This window comes from Dermacentor variabilis, chromosome 3 (assembly GCF_050947875.1).
Source record: "Dermacentor variabilis isolate Ectoservices chromosome 3, ASM5094787v1, whole genome shotgun sequence".
NCBI classification, from domain to species: domain Eukaryota; kingdom Metazoa; phylum Arthropoda; class Arachnida; order Ixodida; family Ixodidae; genus Dermacentor; species Dermacentor variabilis.
In genome coordinates this window covers 42,802,223-42,819,386 of record NC_134570.1, presented here as the reverse complement: position 1 = coordinate 42,819,386, position 17,164 = coordinate 42,802,223, and the positions used below count along the sequence as shown (strand labels likewise).

At 46.3% G+C, this 17,164-nt stretch overlaps 1 protein-coding gene across 1 annotated transcript; it reads left to right on the top strand.

The window, feature by feature from the left end:
- Positions 1-8,443: 8,443 nt before the first annotated feature.
- LOC142573934 (uncharacterized) lies at positions 8,444-16,734 on the top strand. The gene is made up of 4 exons (XM_075683133.1): positions 8,444-8,492; positions 13,186-13,266; positions 14,722-14,856; positions 16,073-16,734. Exons 1-4 carry the CDS (start codon positions 8,444-8,446, stop codon positions 16,651-16,653), a joined length of 846 nt encoding a protein of 281 aa, XP_075539248.1. The 3' UTR covers positions 16,654-16,734.
- The last annotated feature ends 430 nt before the right edge of the window (positions 16,735-17,164 follow it).

Below are 17,164 nucleotides of genomic sequence, written 5' to 3'. Positions count from 1 at the left end.
TTTTTATCAGAGCCAGAGCGAATAATCAAATTACTGCTAGTTCTTTGAGAATTATAAAAAGACGAGTGTATCAAATAAAAAGAATTTTAGTTTTTGAGAAGAGCTTTTAAAGCCCCGCTTGCGTCTTGCCGGGATGTCGGGGTCACGCAGTGATCTTGGCCGAGTGACAGTCGGCACCAGACATTTTATTTAGCTTCAACTAATAAGTACGTGTGATCTACAAGACCTGAAAAGATAAAGAAAAATGTTTTGCTTTTTTATCATGACGCAACCTTTTCTCTTTTTTACAGGGGAGGGGCCAGCCTGGTGGGGCCCTCATTTGTAGCCCTCGGTAAGGTATATTTAGGAATATGCGTTCCCTTGTGTAGTTTTCTATTTTGAGTGCAAGAAATTTGGCCTCTTGCAGTTCTGACTCAACCAAAACAGCCTGAGGAGGTACTGAAGACACAAGAAACGGAGTTGGGACAAATTTCGCTAAGTGTAGAGCAGGTGGAAAAGCCGCAACCATTGGAACAGCTTGAGCTTCTGGCGTGAACAGCTTGGCATTCCAGTGTGAAATTAAATATAAAGACGTTGGTCTTTATTTCCTGCTCTAGTATTCGACCTTTTAATGCGAAATTAACGAAAATAGAATTTCGAAAGAATGCTTTCTCTGGACTGATCTGATGATTCACATTAGGGTCACTCTAAAAAAGCAAGGACGCTTCTTTTTCAGAAGCGAGCCACTCAGTTGATTCAACGCGGTTTGTGACGGTAAAACAGCGCAGAAAACCAAGAAGATAGTAGTCAGTGTTTCCTGGCGCGTGCGGTTCTTGCTTGAAGTCTGCCCTCGTTTTCTGCGTCGTTTTACTGTCGCGAAACATATTTTCTGAGTTGTTACAAACTGCCCCGCACGCTTATGTCACGTAACAGGATAACACTTAGCAAGTATTAAGGCTGGGAAACACTTAGACGAGCAGAACGGTGAAAAATAACAAAACAGCTTTTTCCTTCGCTAACCCACGGGTCTAACGGAGTCCCTGCATGTTTAAAAACATCCAGCTAACAGTTCGAAACAGAATCAAAATTGCCTGAGATCTGAGTAAGAAATACGGGAGAGCGAAGCGTTAGCCAAACCATTCATATGTTCTCGCGCATGCGCATATGAACCCCCCCCCCCCCCTCCCAACCTCCGTACCCCATCAAGGACACAGTAGTGTTCTGTCTCTCTCTCCCATTATGCCTTGCCCTAATTTTGCACGACGTCATTAAAATTCACACAGTGTCACGACGCCACGTTAATGTGAATGATGCAAGGAGAGATGCTTCGAGATCAACTTTATTATAACAATTTAATGTGTTGCGCCGCCAAGCTTTGTGAGTGGTGGCGCTGGCTAGCACTATCATTGTTAGGTCTAGTTGTAAAACATAACTCTCCGAGAAAGTGGGCGGGAAAACGGCGCCTCGGGAGCTCAGTCGGTAAGAGCATCGCACGTGTAATGCAAAGACATGGGATCATTCCGCAACTGCGGCACGTCGTTTTTTCATGCAGTTTCCATCTCCATCAATTTATCATTTTGTTTAATTCAGGTTGTAAGTACAAGTAATTTACCCTATCCTGTGTATCGCGTCTTTGATTGTTAGCTTCTTATTATACGATTGTACGCATATATATATATACATCGGGTGTTTCAGCGAACACTTTAAATTTTTTTTAAATGTGGCCTGATATATGTGAGTGAGTTCAATCCCTGCCCCGGCGGCCGCATTCCGATGGGAAAGAAATGCAATAACGCTGCTGTGCTGTGCCCTAACTGTCCGTTAAACAAAGCCACGTGGTCAAAATTACACTGGAGTTTCTGCTACGGCGTGCCAGGTTATCGGACGGCGTTTCTGGCACATAAAGCGGCAGAATTTGAGCTGACTTAATTCGTTGTAGGCTAAACAAAGATTATTTGGTATTCTTCGGTGTACTGTGTTGTCAACGTTTCGTTCATGTGCTCGTCCGCTGGAGCTAAAAATTTTTGTCTACGTTATAGTTCCAAGTCGCCCAACATTCAGCAGCTTTAAAGATTCTTCGACGAGGTCGCAAAATCGCACTTGGAGTTCGCCTTTGACATCGCAATGTCTGGGGCGTGACAGCGGGTTAATGCGTACAGGGTTATTGAGAGACTACACGCTTATTGAAAATATGCATGCGCAATCTTTCTCTGCCTGAAGTACGAGATAAATTGAGCATTTAGGTTACCGCGCTTGGTATATAAAGCGTCCGAGCGAGCCGTCCTGAATGCGAAGGGGTTCTCAAAGAGTCAGCGCACGACCGCGTAGGAAACAACGTGAGAGAATTCACAGACGTATGTAAGAGCGAGAGGTGATGCCGTTTTGACTGACGCGTTTAATTATTTGGCTCCTATCTTCGGTGTGTGTTCGTTCTTTATTTACAGCTCACCTCACCAGGCGGCGTGCGCGCTCGCCCTATACCGGCAGTTCTGCCATATTTCAACCGCACGAGTGGGAGTGAAGGAAGCTTCGCGACGCTGAAGAAGAAAGGAGAATCGTGACTCGTTTTCGAGTGCCACCTGCTCGCATAGGGTTGAAACACCTTCTGAGAGGCGCCGAAGCAGGCACTTGTCGACTGAGAAGCAGACGCGTCGCTGCAGGTTCGATGTGTCGGCGATTGCGCATTTGGAACATCGCCTGGCGTTTTGGCGCGCAAGCAGAGCGAATTGCGACGAAGGCGAACAAGCGACAGATACAACTTGTTCTATTAGAACCGTGAGGCACTGTGTATAAGCTAGCGAAGTGCCCAGCTTTAATATCCTGCTCGCTCGCACGTGATGGATGCTTTCTAACGGCCGCGAGACCCAGCTGCATGTCACGTCGGGCATGGCTGGCCGAGGCAATGCCCGAATGTGCGTTGGCCTGTCACGATACCGTTGTCGAGCCACTGTCAATGCCTTATCGATTCGTAGTTAATTCGCTGTCGAAACGTTGGCAGTTAAGGGCCCAGTCCGAAAAAAACTTTTTCTAAGAACATTTTCCTGATTAGTCGCTGATGATATGGCCACTCTCACTATTTGCTGCTGGTCATTCTTACGAACATTAATAGCGTATAAGAACCTTTTGCGACCCACACTCCCAGGTGTCCAACAATTATTCACGCAGACAGTTTTGAGACACAGTGCGCGACTATGACGCATCATTTGGCTTCCAGGAAAACAAATTTGTGAAGCGAACAATTGGTGGTGTATTGGATCATCGGCGTTCGTGATTGGCCAAAATAGCTAGCGCCGGCGTATCATGAGCCGTTCGCATAATTGCGAACAGCCTTGCGAATTCGGCTCCGGACCGGCTGATGCAAGCTAATTAAGTCAATCAGGAGCCACTCAAGAGCCAATGAAAATCTAGAACAGCTACTGCCAGGATGCACGGTTTTATAGTGAGAATGGTTTGCCACTCGCACTCGATGAAAAAAAAAAAGAAAGGCGCGCATTAAGAACCACCCTAGATCGCTCGAGTTAAAAGCTATGCGTGAATGATGAGCCCGCCCCATGTGCGAGGCCCGAAACTACCGCATTTTCTCATATGGAACCACCTCCGCCCTTCCCCATTCTAAGAATGGATGGAAACAACTTTATTCTGAATCCGGCAAATTTGATGACCCGGGCTCAGGTCTCCCATGAGGGGACTTCGAGGCCTTGCCTCGTCGCCGCCTCTCGGGCTTGCTGGACAGCCCACTCTTGTGTCTTGAGGTTGGAGCCATTGCAGGAAGCACAAGCTCGACATTTCACATAAGAACGACAGGAACAACGCCTTGTCGCTGCTATTCTAACGACTTACTGCGTTTTCCTGAACGCTCTGCCGTAAAGTATGAGCGAATACTAACTTGTCCAGTTTACCCCTTTTCTCATTGTGCAAGAGTTTATTAAATCTCGTCTTGTTCCTTGAATACCCTTACCAATATAACTAATAAATAATTTCGTGGTTTATTGGCTTTTTGTTACTCTCGATAGAACGTCTTTTGAGATGGAATTGAATGTCGTGCACAACTTTTGCGGAAGTGTAGCTGTCCGTGGCACTTCCCCCTGTCAGATGTAAGTGCCGCTAGGTGCCGCTAGAAGATCGGAGCGGCCACACAAGCTCCGTGAAGAACAAAGACGGGAACGAGTGCACGAGCACGGCGGCAGAGGCGCGAGCTCGCGGTGTTCTAACCAGGCGGGCAGCAGTTCCGAGCCCCCGGGGTGAACGAGGCGAGATGTCCGTGGTAAGGTGCGGATGATCGCGGAGCCGAGCGCAGACGTCCGAGTAACCAGGGCTCCTGCTGCCAGTGCTCGAGACGCTGGCTGACCCGAGGGCCGCCGGTCCCTGAGCTGCCGCACCTGAGCTGTGCCGGGCAGCGTTGCAGTCTGGCACGGATGTTGCTGTGCTAGACGCGGTCCTCGAGTGCGACCGCCGCACGTGGATTACTAGCGGCGTTACGAGCTGGGCACCGAGGCCGCGCGGAACGAGGCGTCCACTGGCTGCTGCCGCTGCGGCTGCTGAGCGTGCCGAGCCCGAGAACCGTGCTGAACGGGACCTGGGCGTGTCGTCGTCGCAGCCAGCTCGAGCACGGGTGAACCCACAGTGCCGTGACGACCGAACCGTGGGCCTCGCAACCACGGGACTGTTTCAGCCCGTTTGTTCTCGTGTGCTGTATGTCTATGGATACACTGACTGCCGTTACGCAGGTTATCAACTCTGTGTATATATATATATATTTAAAGGTTGTTTTGATTTTTATAAATGCACCTAAATGACCGTGTCTTTCTTCCGCATCAATGGGCACTAGCAAAGTGCCGAATAGTCCTAAGCACTATGCACTCCCCTTCCCTCTATCTATTCCCAGAACAAGCGAGCGCTCCCCCCCCCACCCCCCCTCCTTCCTTTAGAAAAAAAAAGCAAGCAGACGTTGCGTGTGTATATAAACACACCCATTTGCTGATACTTTTTTTATGTGAACTTCAGACGATCGAGTTGCGATGCTCGAGTCGTGATGAGGTACTTTTAGCACTGCGGCAACGGTCAAACGAAATATGTCGACAGAGCGGCCGGAGAGGGCAATGGCTTAAATGTCAGTATTGACCACTAATCAAAGCACACCACAGCTCACGGAACGTAAATTAGTGCGGTGATGGCTTGCAGTAATTCACCTTTCATTGAACATGGTCTTTCTTCTGTTAGACATGAATTAGAAGTGTTTAGGTATATGACTTGACTAAAGATACCTCGAATTTCGTTACATGTATTTTATTCGAGTAAATGGAATGTTATAACCTGTCTTGCTTGTTTCCGCTCATTACGTTATTACACACAAATGTCACGTGGAAAGGTTGGTGGCGCGAGTGTGCCTCGCAAGCTCGGCGAACAAAACTTGTGCGTACCGCATAAAGCACAGTTTTGACTCTCGGCTGCCGTTATTGCAAGGCTCAGGCAAAGTAATTACGTCTGTCGCTGAGACGATACACACAGCAACCAAGTCGGGGGGCGAGGAAAAGCCATTGACCTGCAGGAACATGTAAGATAAACGTTACAGAGGAGCTTAGCTGTGATTCCATTGGAACAGACCACAAGTTCAAGGAAATAAGCAGACGTGCTGGACTGCGCAAGCTATCCCTTACGAATAATATCGCCCCTTGGAGGTTGGTCCTGACGGGATTGTTCTTTAGATACAGCAGGCGAGGCGGAGGGGGGGGGGAGATTATATGCCAAAAATGTACATTACAAAGGAAAAGGGAACATGTGGCAGTAGCCGCAGCAACCCATATAATGTCTGCGCACAAGGCGCGGTATGCGAAACTGCGCTCTTATGTTGGCCGTGTTTTTGTCGCTGAGTCCGACCGCTGCGTCAATTAACGCCTCAGAAAACATGCAAATAAATATACACAGAATTGCAGGCGGACTTCTAGCGGATAAATTGCCACGATGACCACTGCCTTCCATGTTTTAGTAACAAGGCTACCGTTACCACGTGACTTCGACCACAGTGTACTCGTCTGTCTGTGGAGGCTGAAATGAAACAATCTCACCTTGATGCGGTTAGTCGAAAAAAAAAATTTTCTCGAATATGTACGCACGTTAATTGGTTTATAAGCATGTGTGTGGGAGACTGAGTGGGCTCACATCTGGCTCACAAATGTTCGGTTCACAATTCTAATGTTGTTTTACAATGTTTCATCATAGGCTTTCTCGCTATTTGCGTTCTTTTTAAAGCAATGGAACTTCTCCTTATATCGCGGTTCGTATGTTTGTTGTCGTCTATGGCAGACTTGGGACTGTAGATGCTACTAGTTGCCTGTAGAAGTAAATTAGGAAAGTAAATAAGAATGTCCGCTGGTTAGTTTCAAATCCTGGCTCCCTAGCAAAGAAGGAAGAAAAAGAAATCAAGGGAAAGAAATCAAAAAGCACAGGCGCTCTCTTTTTTGTCTATTCAGTACGATAAACAACAACAGACCCCGCCCCGGCATCATGGTGAAACAAGCTTTACAGGTGCTTCAAGTTGACGTTGGTCATCAAAGACGGACATCCAATCAGGTATAATTCTTCTCGCGCCTCAAAAATATCTTATTGAACCACGACAAGCCTGAAGGCGGCGGAGAAAACTCGTGCAAGCCAGCGCCCGATACGTCTGTTGGAACGTCGCATAGCAATTTACTTTAAAAGAAAATTTGAGCCCCGCGCCTCTCCTATAGCTGTGACTATTGAAGAAACAAGTTACGGGACACAATAACCCCCGGAATTCGCTGCATGCGCATCTCTCAGGGTACTGTGGCGAATTTATACAATGTCAAGCACGTCGTGTATTGTTATCGAACGTGTTTTAGTGCTGAATATAAGTGCCGCTTTTTCTGTAAGGGACACCATAGCGGCTGAGGGACACGTTCGTCAACGAAATCTGCAGCGCCTACATGGTTGTAATGCGCAGGCTATCTCTAACAAAGATATCAACTCCAGGTTGGTTCTAACGGGAACGTTTAGTTTTTTTAGTTTCAGCGGACTCCCTATATCACGCTAGCCTACTTTGCACTTAGCCGTGCTCTCGGTCTTGTTCCTTGGTGAAATAGCGCAACCAGCTCTGAGGGATCAGCCATTAATTTCATTGGCGATGAAAACATGTATTATTGTGATTATTACTTAATGAAAATAAAGTTAAATGAAGCAAGGAAAGTGTAATTGACAAATAAAATATCAGCTGATACATATACGAAGGCTAGAATGTGTAAATATTACAGTGAATATTATGGCAGCGTAAGAAGAACAAAAAGAATGTTAACATGCAATTATTTTTGTCTCATGTAGAAATTTTCAGGGGGCTTCACAAATGTTCCTGTGGCCGTTTCCATTGCTATATACCTAGTACGGTAGCCCCACAGGAAAGAATTACCGGAATAGCCGAATTCAAGCCAACGATTCGGAAGGGTTCTCGTAAAAATATTTTCCTTTGAATATTGAACTGGCAGCATGCTAAAGAGAAATTTCGCAGAGTTTCATTGCATGAAGAACGCATAGATGATAACTTGGGGCAGAGCGTAAGAAAAAACAAAGCAAGGATAACAGAAGGGAACGAAGACAAATCGCTTCTTTTGTCCGTGTTTCTTTTTTTTTGCGCTTTTCCTCAAGTTACGCAGTACCAACCTGCCCATCAGGGATGTAGCCAGACCAGACCTGCAAAAGTAAATGTTCAGGAAGGGGTGTGGGGACTCGGCACCGTAGTCTGGTAATCGTTAATTCGAGTTTTCTAGTGGAGTCCCGTTTGTTGTACCAAGGGAAATTGAGACGCGGGAAATCAGATGTGGACAACAATTATTTAGCGAAGTTATTTGTATAGCAGCAAATTTTGTGAAAAGCACCACAGCGACAAAAGCCGACGTTAGTAAAATGGGAATTAGAGGACCATTGTGGGAAGCTGCTGCGAGTGCATCTGCATATTCATTGAAGACTAAATCTTTATGTCCTGGTACCCGCAGTAAATGAAGGAGGCATAAATGCCTTGGGACGAGAGGATAGACTGTTTTCAAATACTTTGACGAATTGTGCGCGTTTAGTGAAGAGCAGACAGAAAGATAATCGGTTAAAAGTATGGCTGACAGCGCTTGTGTTCGATCCTTTCTTCACTCGTCCTCGTTTCTTTGCTCGCGCAGCACGCAGCTGTCGCTTATATAGCGGTAAATACGGTGGTTCGCTAATGACGACGCGCCAACAAGCAGATGTCGACGTCGACGTCCTCTGCGAGAGAAAGGCGCAAGGCGCTCGACTTACGGCTTCTCTCGCTTTGCCGTCGTCTCACATCACGTGAAATCGGAAGCCTACGCTGGACCTCAAGCAGATGGCTTATTTTTTTGTGTGCGTATTTAGGTGATGCTCACGATTGCTCCCGGCGATATAAGAGGTGCATGGTTAGAAAATATGAAGTCATTTAGCTTTCAGAATGAATGAACACCCCGAACGAAGTAGCACCTCAGACTGTGACGGCCCCGGTATGTTCGTTTAAGGCGCTCTACTGAAGGACTGAAAAAAAAAGCAAGTCCCAAATGATTAGGATTTCGTATAGGTAACCACCCTACGTGTCATTTAATATATTGCGCAGCAGTTAAGTATACCCGACAGCGCGTATAAAGTGGCATAGCAACGTGGCAAGATGGGGAGAGTGGAAATAGAAGGCATGGGGCGCGTCGCTTGTTTTTGAGGCCTTCGCTTGAGCAGTGCAGGTAAGCTTCAAGATAACAAGCTGAGCCTGTATGTGCTTCAGGATCAGTTAATGCCTCGAACATAGAGTGGGAACGAATAAGGTAGGTACCTGCTCGCTACACGTAGTTCGATCGTGTGAGATGACGTCGCACATCGAGATGCTATCGCGTGCCTAAAGAGAGGAGAGAGAGAAAGGAAAAAAAAAGAGTAATTGTTAGCGACAAGAACGGAGACCCGCAGAGGCGCTTGCGCGTCTCTTAGAGCGACTGTATAGTTACGGGCTCATCCCCCAATTGTAGTTGATGTCCGTCGGTGTCAGATAGCGGGTCCTGTGAATGTGCCTTATGGGATAAGCGCCAACGGGGACAAATGCACACGTTGCCGGTATCACTTTTCACGTAAATTGTTAGACCTCGCGTATGTGCCTCCTCCTTTTCCTTGATTTAAAACGACACTTTACACCCTGTTACGTTCCTCATACCGTACGTTTCTGACCTGGTTCCTAGTAATGGACATGCTACATTGTCAAGGAGCAACAATAGCGAACAACTGCATGGACCGGCGCCAGAAGAAGTGGAGAAGCAAACCTACACTTTCCGCTGCAGCAAGATGAATGTCGTGAAGCCCGTTAAAAGGAACAGCACTTCGCCTCGTTCACCAGGAGAACGTTGATGTTCGTGCCCGTGACTGCGAGACCAAGCGGTTTCGCCGACAAGACATCGCGGAGTGTGGACTCGGAAACGGAGACATCCCGGAGAGACCGCAGTGCGTCAGTGCGAGCGCGAAGGTCAGTGAATTCGCGCCGCCAACATCAACGCTTACCGACCGGTTCATGCCTACACGGAGTACGAATGCGGGTCCCTGGACGATGCCTTTGGCACTGTGTGCAACGTGTGTGGACTTCTGTGATTGCAGAGCGTTGTGAAAATTTTGTGGGGCCGGCTCTGTGACTGAACTGTGGGCTTATGAATCCCGAGGTGACCGCCCCAATGCTATGTGCATGCGTCTCTCGATGCTCGTTACGGACAGCAAAGCGTGCGTATGTTGCAATGAACTTTTCTTTTTTTTGCCGCAGCTTGGTTGCTGCAATGACTTCACGAGCTTCACATAGCTTAATCGCAAGGTCATAGTGAGGTTCACCACAAGCTTATTACAGGATGCGTAATGATACTTAAGAATTCCGCAAGGTATCGCTGTGCATGCGCCGATGATGAGGGGGCTCCTACTGCAACAGCAGCTGCAAACGCGCTTTGCGGCGCCCATCCGTCCTTTTTTCTTATCTTGTTGTCGTCATGCCATTTTCGAGTCGTGTTCGTTATATCGTCGCCATCTTCGTCAGGCCACCTCCTTAATTTCAGCTCCACTGTCACCACATGGCGATAAAGAAAACAAACTCGATACTCGTGTTGACAAAAAAAGGTCTTAGGCTGTAGAATTGTTCATAAGAGTAAATTCCAGTCAATTCTAATGAGTTGTTGGTGTTGTTGTTGTTGTGTTTACATGTATTCATTCACATTCTTGCCCTTAAAGGGCTGCGGTGAATTGGTTCAGGAAGTGGCGTGGATGAAAAGGTAAGGAAAATAATGATAGGGGAGACTTGATTATGTACATCACGGGGTAATTAAGATGCGCGACATACTATTAGCGGAGGAGGCCGATTAAGGGCAAAGACCGCTTACGAAGAAAAATCCTTGGTATTGAGCGCCTGGTGCTCTTCATGCCGGTTACTCAGAGTGAGGCTTTCGTCGAAGCACTTCCCTATACTCAGTTACGTGCTCGCCCCACTCACACCACTTGAGAACTTCCAGATGCTCAGATGGTTGCTTTTAGCGGCTTAGCCAGAAATTTCGCTCGGGATGTTTCGTATTTTTGACTCTACAAAGTGTGTATGCTGTCTATAAACAAAAGTAAAGATGGCGGGTGACACATGGAGACACACTGCGAGATCAAATTTGCATAAACTGAGTAAAGTGCCTCAGACAGGCTGACTGACTTTTGGATAGTTGGACCTATATTTGTCTAAGGCGGTCTTGTCATCACTGACGTGTTAGTCTTAACAGGCTAGTCGAGTGACGTCACGTGGTGTCGCTGTTGGTGGTGGTTTGATGTTACTCTAGTAACCTGTTAAAACTAACACGCCAAAGATGACGAGGTCGCTCTTGACAAATATAGGTCGACCTATCGAGACGTCGGCTAGCCTGCCCGAAGCACTTTACCCTTGTTTAAACATGTTCTTATACCAATATATACAAAGAACTTAAATCTACTTCTTTGGATCTATATTGTGGTCCGTAATGTTGCCGTGGTGTTTTGAATATTAATAGACAAAAGCGCTAGAAAACACTCGAATGACGATTTAGTAACTAAACCGCATGCTATTGGTACTAATTGAACGCAACATTATTCCCTGGATAGCATGCTACTTAGCTTCAAGGCAACAATACGTGGCTGTTAATGACTGCATATCTAACGCACTCAGAGCACTCAAGGGTCGGTGCTTGGTGCACTCTCGTTCTCGGTTTACATAAATTATATCTATATATCAGTGCAACCACGTGTGAAGATCCGACTTCTTGTGGACGGTTGTGTTGTTTACACCAGCACAAATTAACACTCTGATCAAGTCAGACTGAATAATGCATCGCATTCAATCATTCCGTGGTTGAATCAGTGCTTTCAATCAGTGCTAAATGGCGCTTGAAGCCGAATCCTTCAAAAACAGCGAGCATAAGATTTAGTAACAAAAAAGACCCTTTAGAACTTGCTTACACCATTAAAAATGCTTACATAAAAAAAAAAGACTTGGAAAGTGAAGTATTTGTCTGTCACACTCACATTAAGGTGGGAGCCCCATGTAGATAATCTTCGCAGTAACGCACACAAAAAGTTGGCATCTCCAAAACGAGAGACTGCGTCATGCTTCACCCCCTGCAAAGTTAACAGCATACAAAGCTCTCATTAGAGCAAAATTTGTATATGCGGATCTGATCTGCAGTACGTATCAACAATATTTAATTACAAAAATAGAAATGGTGCAGAACTTAGTCTTGTTTATCTATTATAACTACGCGTCTCGAGCGTATCTTTCCTTCGCGATAGGGCAAAAGAAATCTGGATCATCGTAGAATGGTGTCCAGACTAACATTTATCTATCAGCTCTACCATGGTCACATTAAAATACTGCGTGAATGTCATATGGCTGAGCCATACATGCACTTTGATCACACACAACACAACAAAACAGTTAGGCAACCATTTAGCCCCCTTAGCATACGTCAGTATTTCCTGTTTCCTTATGCTATATCATTATGGAATTTATGGAATAAATTACTACAAGAACTATTTAACGCGAATACAACCACAATAGTTCGTTCATCTCGTGAATAATCTTTCTTTTTATAAATATTGCACTACACGCGATGAAGGAAATTAGTCAATTCTCGTGTGTGTTCTATATTGATATTTGGTAAAATGCTGAATGCAGTGAACTGTTGTGTATGCATGGTATATCACTACTTTGTTTTTGAGTTGTGAACTAAAACTATTGCTTTTGCTTTATACTTATTGTTGACAATTCTACATTTCATATGTTGATGTCCGAGACTTCTTCTGCATTTTTCTATTTCTCTCTTTCTAGTCTTATTTATTACTGCTGATGTAACCACTCCTGCTTGGGCCCGAATAGAGCATGCGCTATATCTAAATAAATAAATAAATAAATAAATAAATAAATAAATAAATAAATAGGATTATTAGAGTATGCTATATTAATGAATTGCTCTTCTCGGGCAGGGAAGCGGCCGTTCACACAGGGACAGCTGGCTTGGGGAGCCTAAACAGACGCAAAAACTAAAATACACTCACGAATACCGCAGTAACTTACTATAATGTAATTGACATTGTCATCATTTACTGGGCTGGGGTCTTGGGCACAGCATTGCACTCTGAAGGAACCTAGCAAGTTGCATAAACTTTCTTGCGCCAAAGCGGCTGAAATGCAAGACATATATACCTCAATATCTTCGTCGTCACATTGAATATCACACACTGACTTCACATTGAGCCGCTGAAGCCCGAGCGTGCCGGTGCCGGCCCAGGTTTCGGCGCAAAATTCAAAAATGAGAAAGTTTGGTGATCTTGGTTATGCAGTAATAACCAACTTCTTCCCGCCAAAAGAAACGAAGGTTGATTTTCGAAAGAATGCTTTGCCGCGTTTATTAAATTGATCTGTGTTGTATTTTAGTACTCTCCTCAAGCCACAATCCTTCTGTTTATCTCATTACAATCTCAGCTGTAAATGTGTGTCCTGCCTATAGAAATTTTATGAGAATTGTACAAGACCTTAACGACAGTTTACGTGACGCGTACGGTGGCTTGGAAAATTTGTCGCTTGGCAAACACCGAACCTTGCAAAATTGTCAGTGATTAGATTGCCCACGATTAACTTACCTCTACTCACATCCAACCTATCTTATGTTTCAGGGCAACGGAATAAAAAGAAAATGTTGGGTGCGACCTTGTCCGTCTTACTTCTCACGGCAGTTTGCTCGGAAGCTGGTTCAGGTTTGTTCCAAGTGCTCGTCATTGTCGTTAGCTACGACAACGTTACGTTACGTTAGAAATGAGCGCTGCACGTAGTTTTTCTATTACTTCACGGTCTTTCCGCGTGTGCCATGCGAGGGGTGAACGAGTGCTTGAAATTCCAACGTTACTTCCAATGGTGTGCGGTAACCGAACTTTCAGTACTCTAGAAGCGCGCTCCTTACAACGGATTCAGAGGCGTACTTTAAGAGGTGTCCGAAGTCTCCCAAACTGTTTTCTTCTTCTCCCCAGGAAAGCGGTACGTTTGGTATAATTTCATAAGCGGCATTGCTCGAAATTAGATTGCGATTTTGCAAGGTCATCGATAAGTTCAACCGGTGATATATCAAGATCATCAAGGTCGCCGGTAGTCAACACGAACGTCAAAAGTACAGCTGTCGAAGAATAATTATCGATTAGCTGCACAGGCCGGGACTATACACAGGGTGTCCCAGCTAATTTTAGCCACAGTATAAAAGATATGCGAGTGCCACGTAGGTAATGCTGGTTGCCGTCGCTTGGAGATGCTTAAATCAATTTTTTCAATTCACCTAATTAGATAATCGTCTCATTTAATAATTATTCAACTTCTAAAGTATCATAATTAGATGAAAAGTGTCAATGAGAAAATTGGAAAGCGACATGAAAGACTACCGATACAGCTTTGTGTTGCCCAATGCGCGCCACATGAAAGTGTTTTCCCGAGCGTGAAAGATGCCAGCAGATGCAATCAATATTGCCGCGTGACTGGCCACTGGAGGCACTTTGCGTGCATTTTCGGGCTTCTTTCACGCTCGGAAAACCACTTTTATGCAGCACGTACTGGGCAACGCAAACCTGTATCGGAAAGCAGCGACCAAGCTGGTAGCCTCCGGAGCACCGCGGATGGCTATTTGCAACGAGGTTCTGTCTGTGACAGGAAACTATTGCGTCCATACGAACCAGTCCCCAGTATGGCGTAGTGCGGTGTGGTGGGGTGCTCCATTGCGAACGTGCACTACACACATATTAATATTGTGACTAGCCTCATCTCCAACCAACCTGCTTTGCCGGTAGCCATTTAATGCTTACATCTGCTCTCGATTACGGGAGAGCCAGCATTTCTTTCCTCCTGTGTAAATAACAGGACAGATGCAGCTTATAACTGGCATTTAGAGAAAGAAACGGCGTTGGAGAGGTCACGTAATGTGCAGAATGTCTGTCAGAGCAACAGAATTTGTGCCATGGGGAGGAAAACGTGTTTGAGAACGGCAGGTCATTGGGATGTTTGACGAGATTAGAAAATCAGCAAGAACAGGACGGAGTCAGATGACGCGAAATGGGGGTAACTGGAGATCGCTGGGCGATGCCTTAGCCCCACAGTACATACTGAGCAGGATGGTAATGATGGTAATGATGACCATGTGGCTGCCCTCATGTGCGCCTTGACTTTCGCAGGGCAGCACCTCACTCAGCACAAAGCAAGGTTCAGCTTGTTGCAAGTGAGTTTCTTCTGCCTTCCTTCGCTGCCGTGCCAGTGCCCGTGCCAGTACGGCCTCGAGTATCCCAGCAGCTGCGGCATCTGTGTTTGCCGTGAGTACAAGCTACAATTTCGACTAAATTAGTAGCATACCTTCTGTTGGGCACACCAATGTCACGCACCCTATAATGACAGGCAATGAGGATACGCTCTTGAGGGAGAGAAGTTCAGTGAGGCAACTGTGGCGAATCGGAAACAGTACCAACAGTTGATGATGGTACTATTCGCAATAAATCCGTCACAAACTTGTCACACCAAACCAAACCAAACGTGGAGCTGACAATCCGTCACAAATTGTCATCTTCACGTTTGGTTATAATTTTTGGTCGGCGCATGTCGCTCGGAAGGGGCTTGTTTTGACAGGAAAGACAGTCATTCAGGCCGACCTTTGTCACTATGTCATATTTCAAACACACACACACACACACACACACACACACACACACACACACACACACACACACACACACACACACACACACACACACACACACACACACACACACACACACACACACACACACACACACACACACACACACACACACACACACACACACACACACACTCTTGCAGATATGTGTGTGTGTGTGTGTGTGTGTATCGTGAGACTGATGGTGGTGCGCTCCGAATCACCGTCAGTTGCGCTTCACTCCTCGAAGAGTCAGGACGTGTGTCAAGTAAGCTTTTCAACTTTGCAATGTGGCTAACTCGGAATCAATCATGGATCCGAGGCTTCAAAAAGTGTTCGGCCCAATGCCAACGCAATCCTATTGCATTTAACACTAAATCACCACTGAATTTTCTAGTCCTTTTATACGCCAAGGAATCATACAGAGACAAAGAGGAATCTTAATTGGGCTAAGTCAGGGTGGAACTCTTCTGTGGGAGGAGCCCTTAGTCCAGGGTAACTGCGAGTCTTGCGATATAGGTTACATGGTGCTGAGGCCTTAGGTATGACAAAGACAGCACAGCTTTCCACGAAGAAAGGGTAGCAGAGTGTATAGGGTAGCACAGGGTATAGCAATGTGTTTGACAAGGTCGGGGCAAGCCCAGGAAGACTGTTACAGGGTCGCGTAGGCGACGAGAAAAATGTTACGTGGGATCGTACTGTACAAAGAGATCTACATACTGTCAGGGTGGGCACACATCTCGCCTACGACATACATGATGATTTTACTGTATCGGGTACTTATTATTTAACCCTGTACATATTGTCGAGGCTGTTTAGATGCTTCCGTACATAACCAAGTATCCTTTGGTCCGCAGCATCGTGTGGGGGGTGCCTGTCAGCATGCTACTTCAAGGTGCGACCAGGAGAGCTTTGTCCACGGTGCGCGCCAACCGAATATTGCTTCAATCAATACCGAAATGGGCTAGAGGGGCCAAAGCAACCAGTAAATCCAAGGGAACCAGAAAAGCCGAGTCATCCGGATAGGCCAAATGATCAGGAGAAGCCGAATCATCCGGAAAGGCCGAAGGATCAGGAAAAGCCGAAGCACCCGGAAAGTCCAAAGGATCAGGAAAAGCCGAAGCACCCGGAAAGTCCAAAGGATCAGGAAAAGCCGAAGCACCCGGAAAGTCCAAAGGATCAGGAAAAGCCGAAGCATCCGGAAAGTCCAAAGGATCAGGAAAAGCCGAAGCATCCGGCAAGTCCAAAGGATCTGGAGAAGTCGAAGCATCCGGAAAGACCAAAGGATCCGGAAAAGGCGAAGCAGCCGGAAAATCCAAAGGATTCGGAGAAGCCGAAAGGGCCGCAAAAACCCAAGAAAACAGAAAACGCCAAGGAACCAGAAAAGGCGAAAGAGCCGGAAAAGTCCAAGAAGCCAGAGGCGTCGAAGCCATCTTGAGGACGACGCGTCTTGGAGGTACAGCTATCACGGGCCCATTATTTTCACGACGAATAAACGCATACGCGACAAAGAAAATTGGATGGGCAATACGTGTACCGATGGCGGCGTCAATCGGCCTTGTCCGAATGGTTTCTCTTCGGAGAAGACGTTTTAACAGCTTTCTTCTCGGCGGGAAAGAAGCGATAGTGCCTCTAAAAGCGCTGCGAACCAAAACGTGCTTAGGTAGTGCTGTCGTGAGGTTGCTGCCGCATCATGCGGAATTCGGTGTTCCAATATGTAGGGCGGCAAATCCTACGTTTGCCTATAGTTTTAAGTTGGAGAGATAACTTTCACACAAAAAATTATTTGGGGCCGCAACATTCACATGAGGACGTATTACCAGCGAAGCTATTTAGGCTGCACACATGGACTGCGTAGATTACGAAACCATACATTTTTCTCATACGGCACTACACTACGCCGACACAAGCGCCGTTGTGGTCACCGCACCGCCCATGCATCGGCCGCA

What these genes read in the sequence shown, in the direction of transcription:
- LOC142573934 (XM_075683133.1), top strand. Translation starts at nt 8,444, where the DNA reads ATGAATGAACACCCCGAACGAAGTAGCACCTCAGACTGTGACGGCCCC. An exon ending in TTGCTCGGAAGCTGGTTCAG is followed by an intron (nt 13,267 to 14,721) that starts GTTTGTTCCAAG and finishes TGACTTTCGCAG; the next exon opens with GGCAGCACCTCACTCAGCAC. An exon ending in CTGCGGCATCTGTGTTTGCC is followed by an intron (nt 14,857 to 16,072) that starts GTGAGTACAAGC and finishes TTTGGTCCGCAG; the next exon opens with CATCGTGTGGGGGGTGCCTG.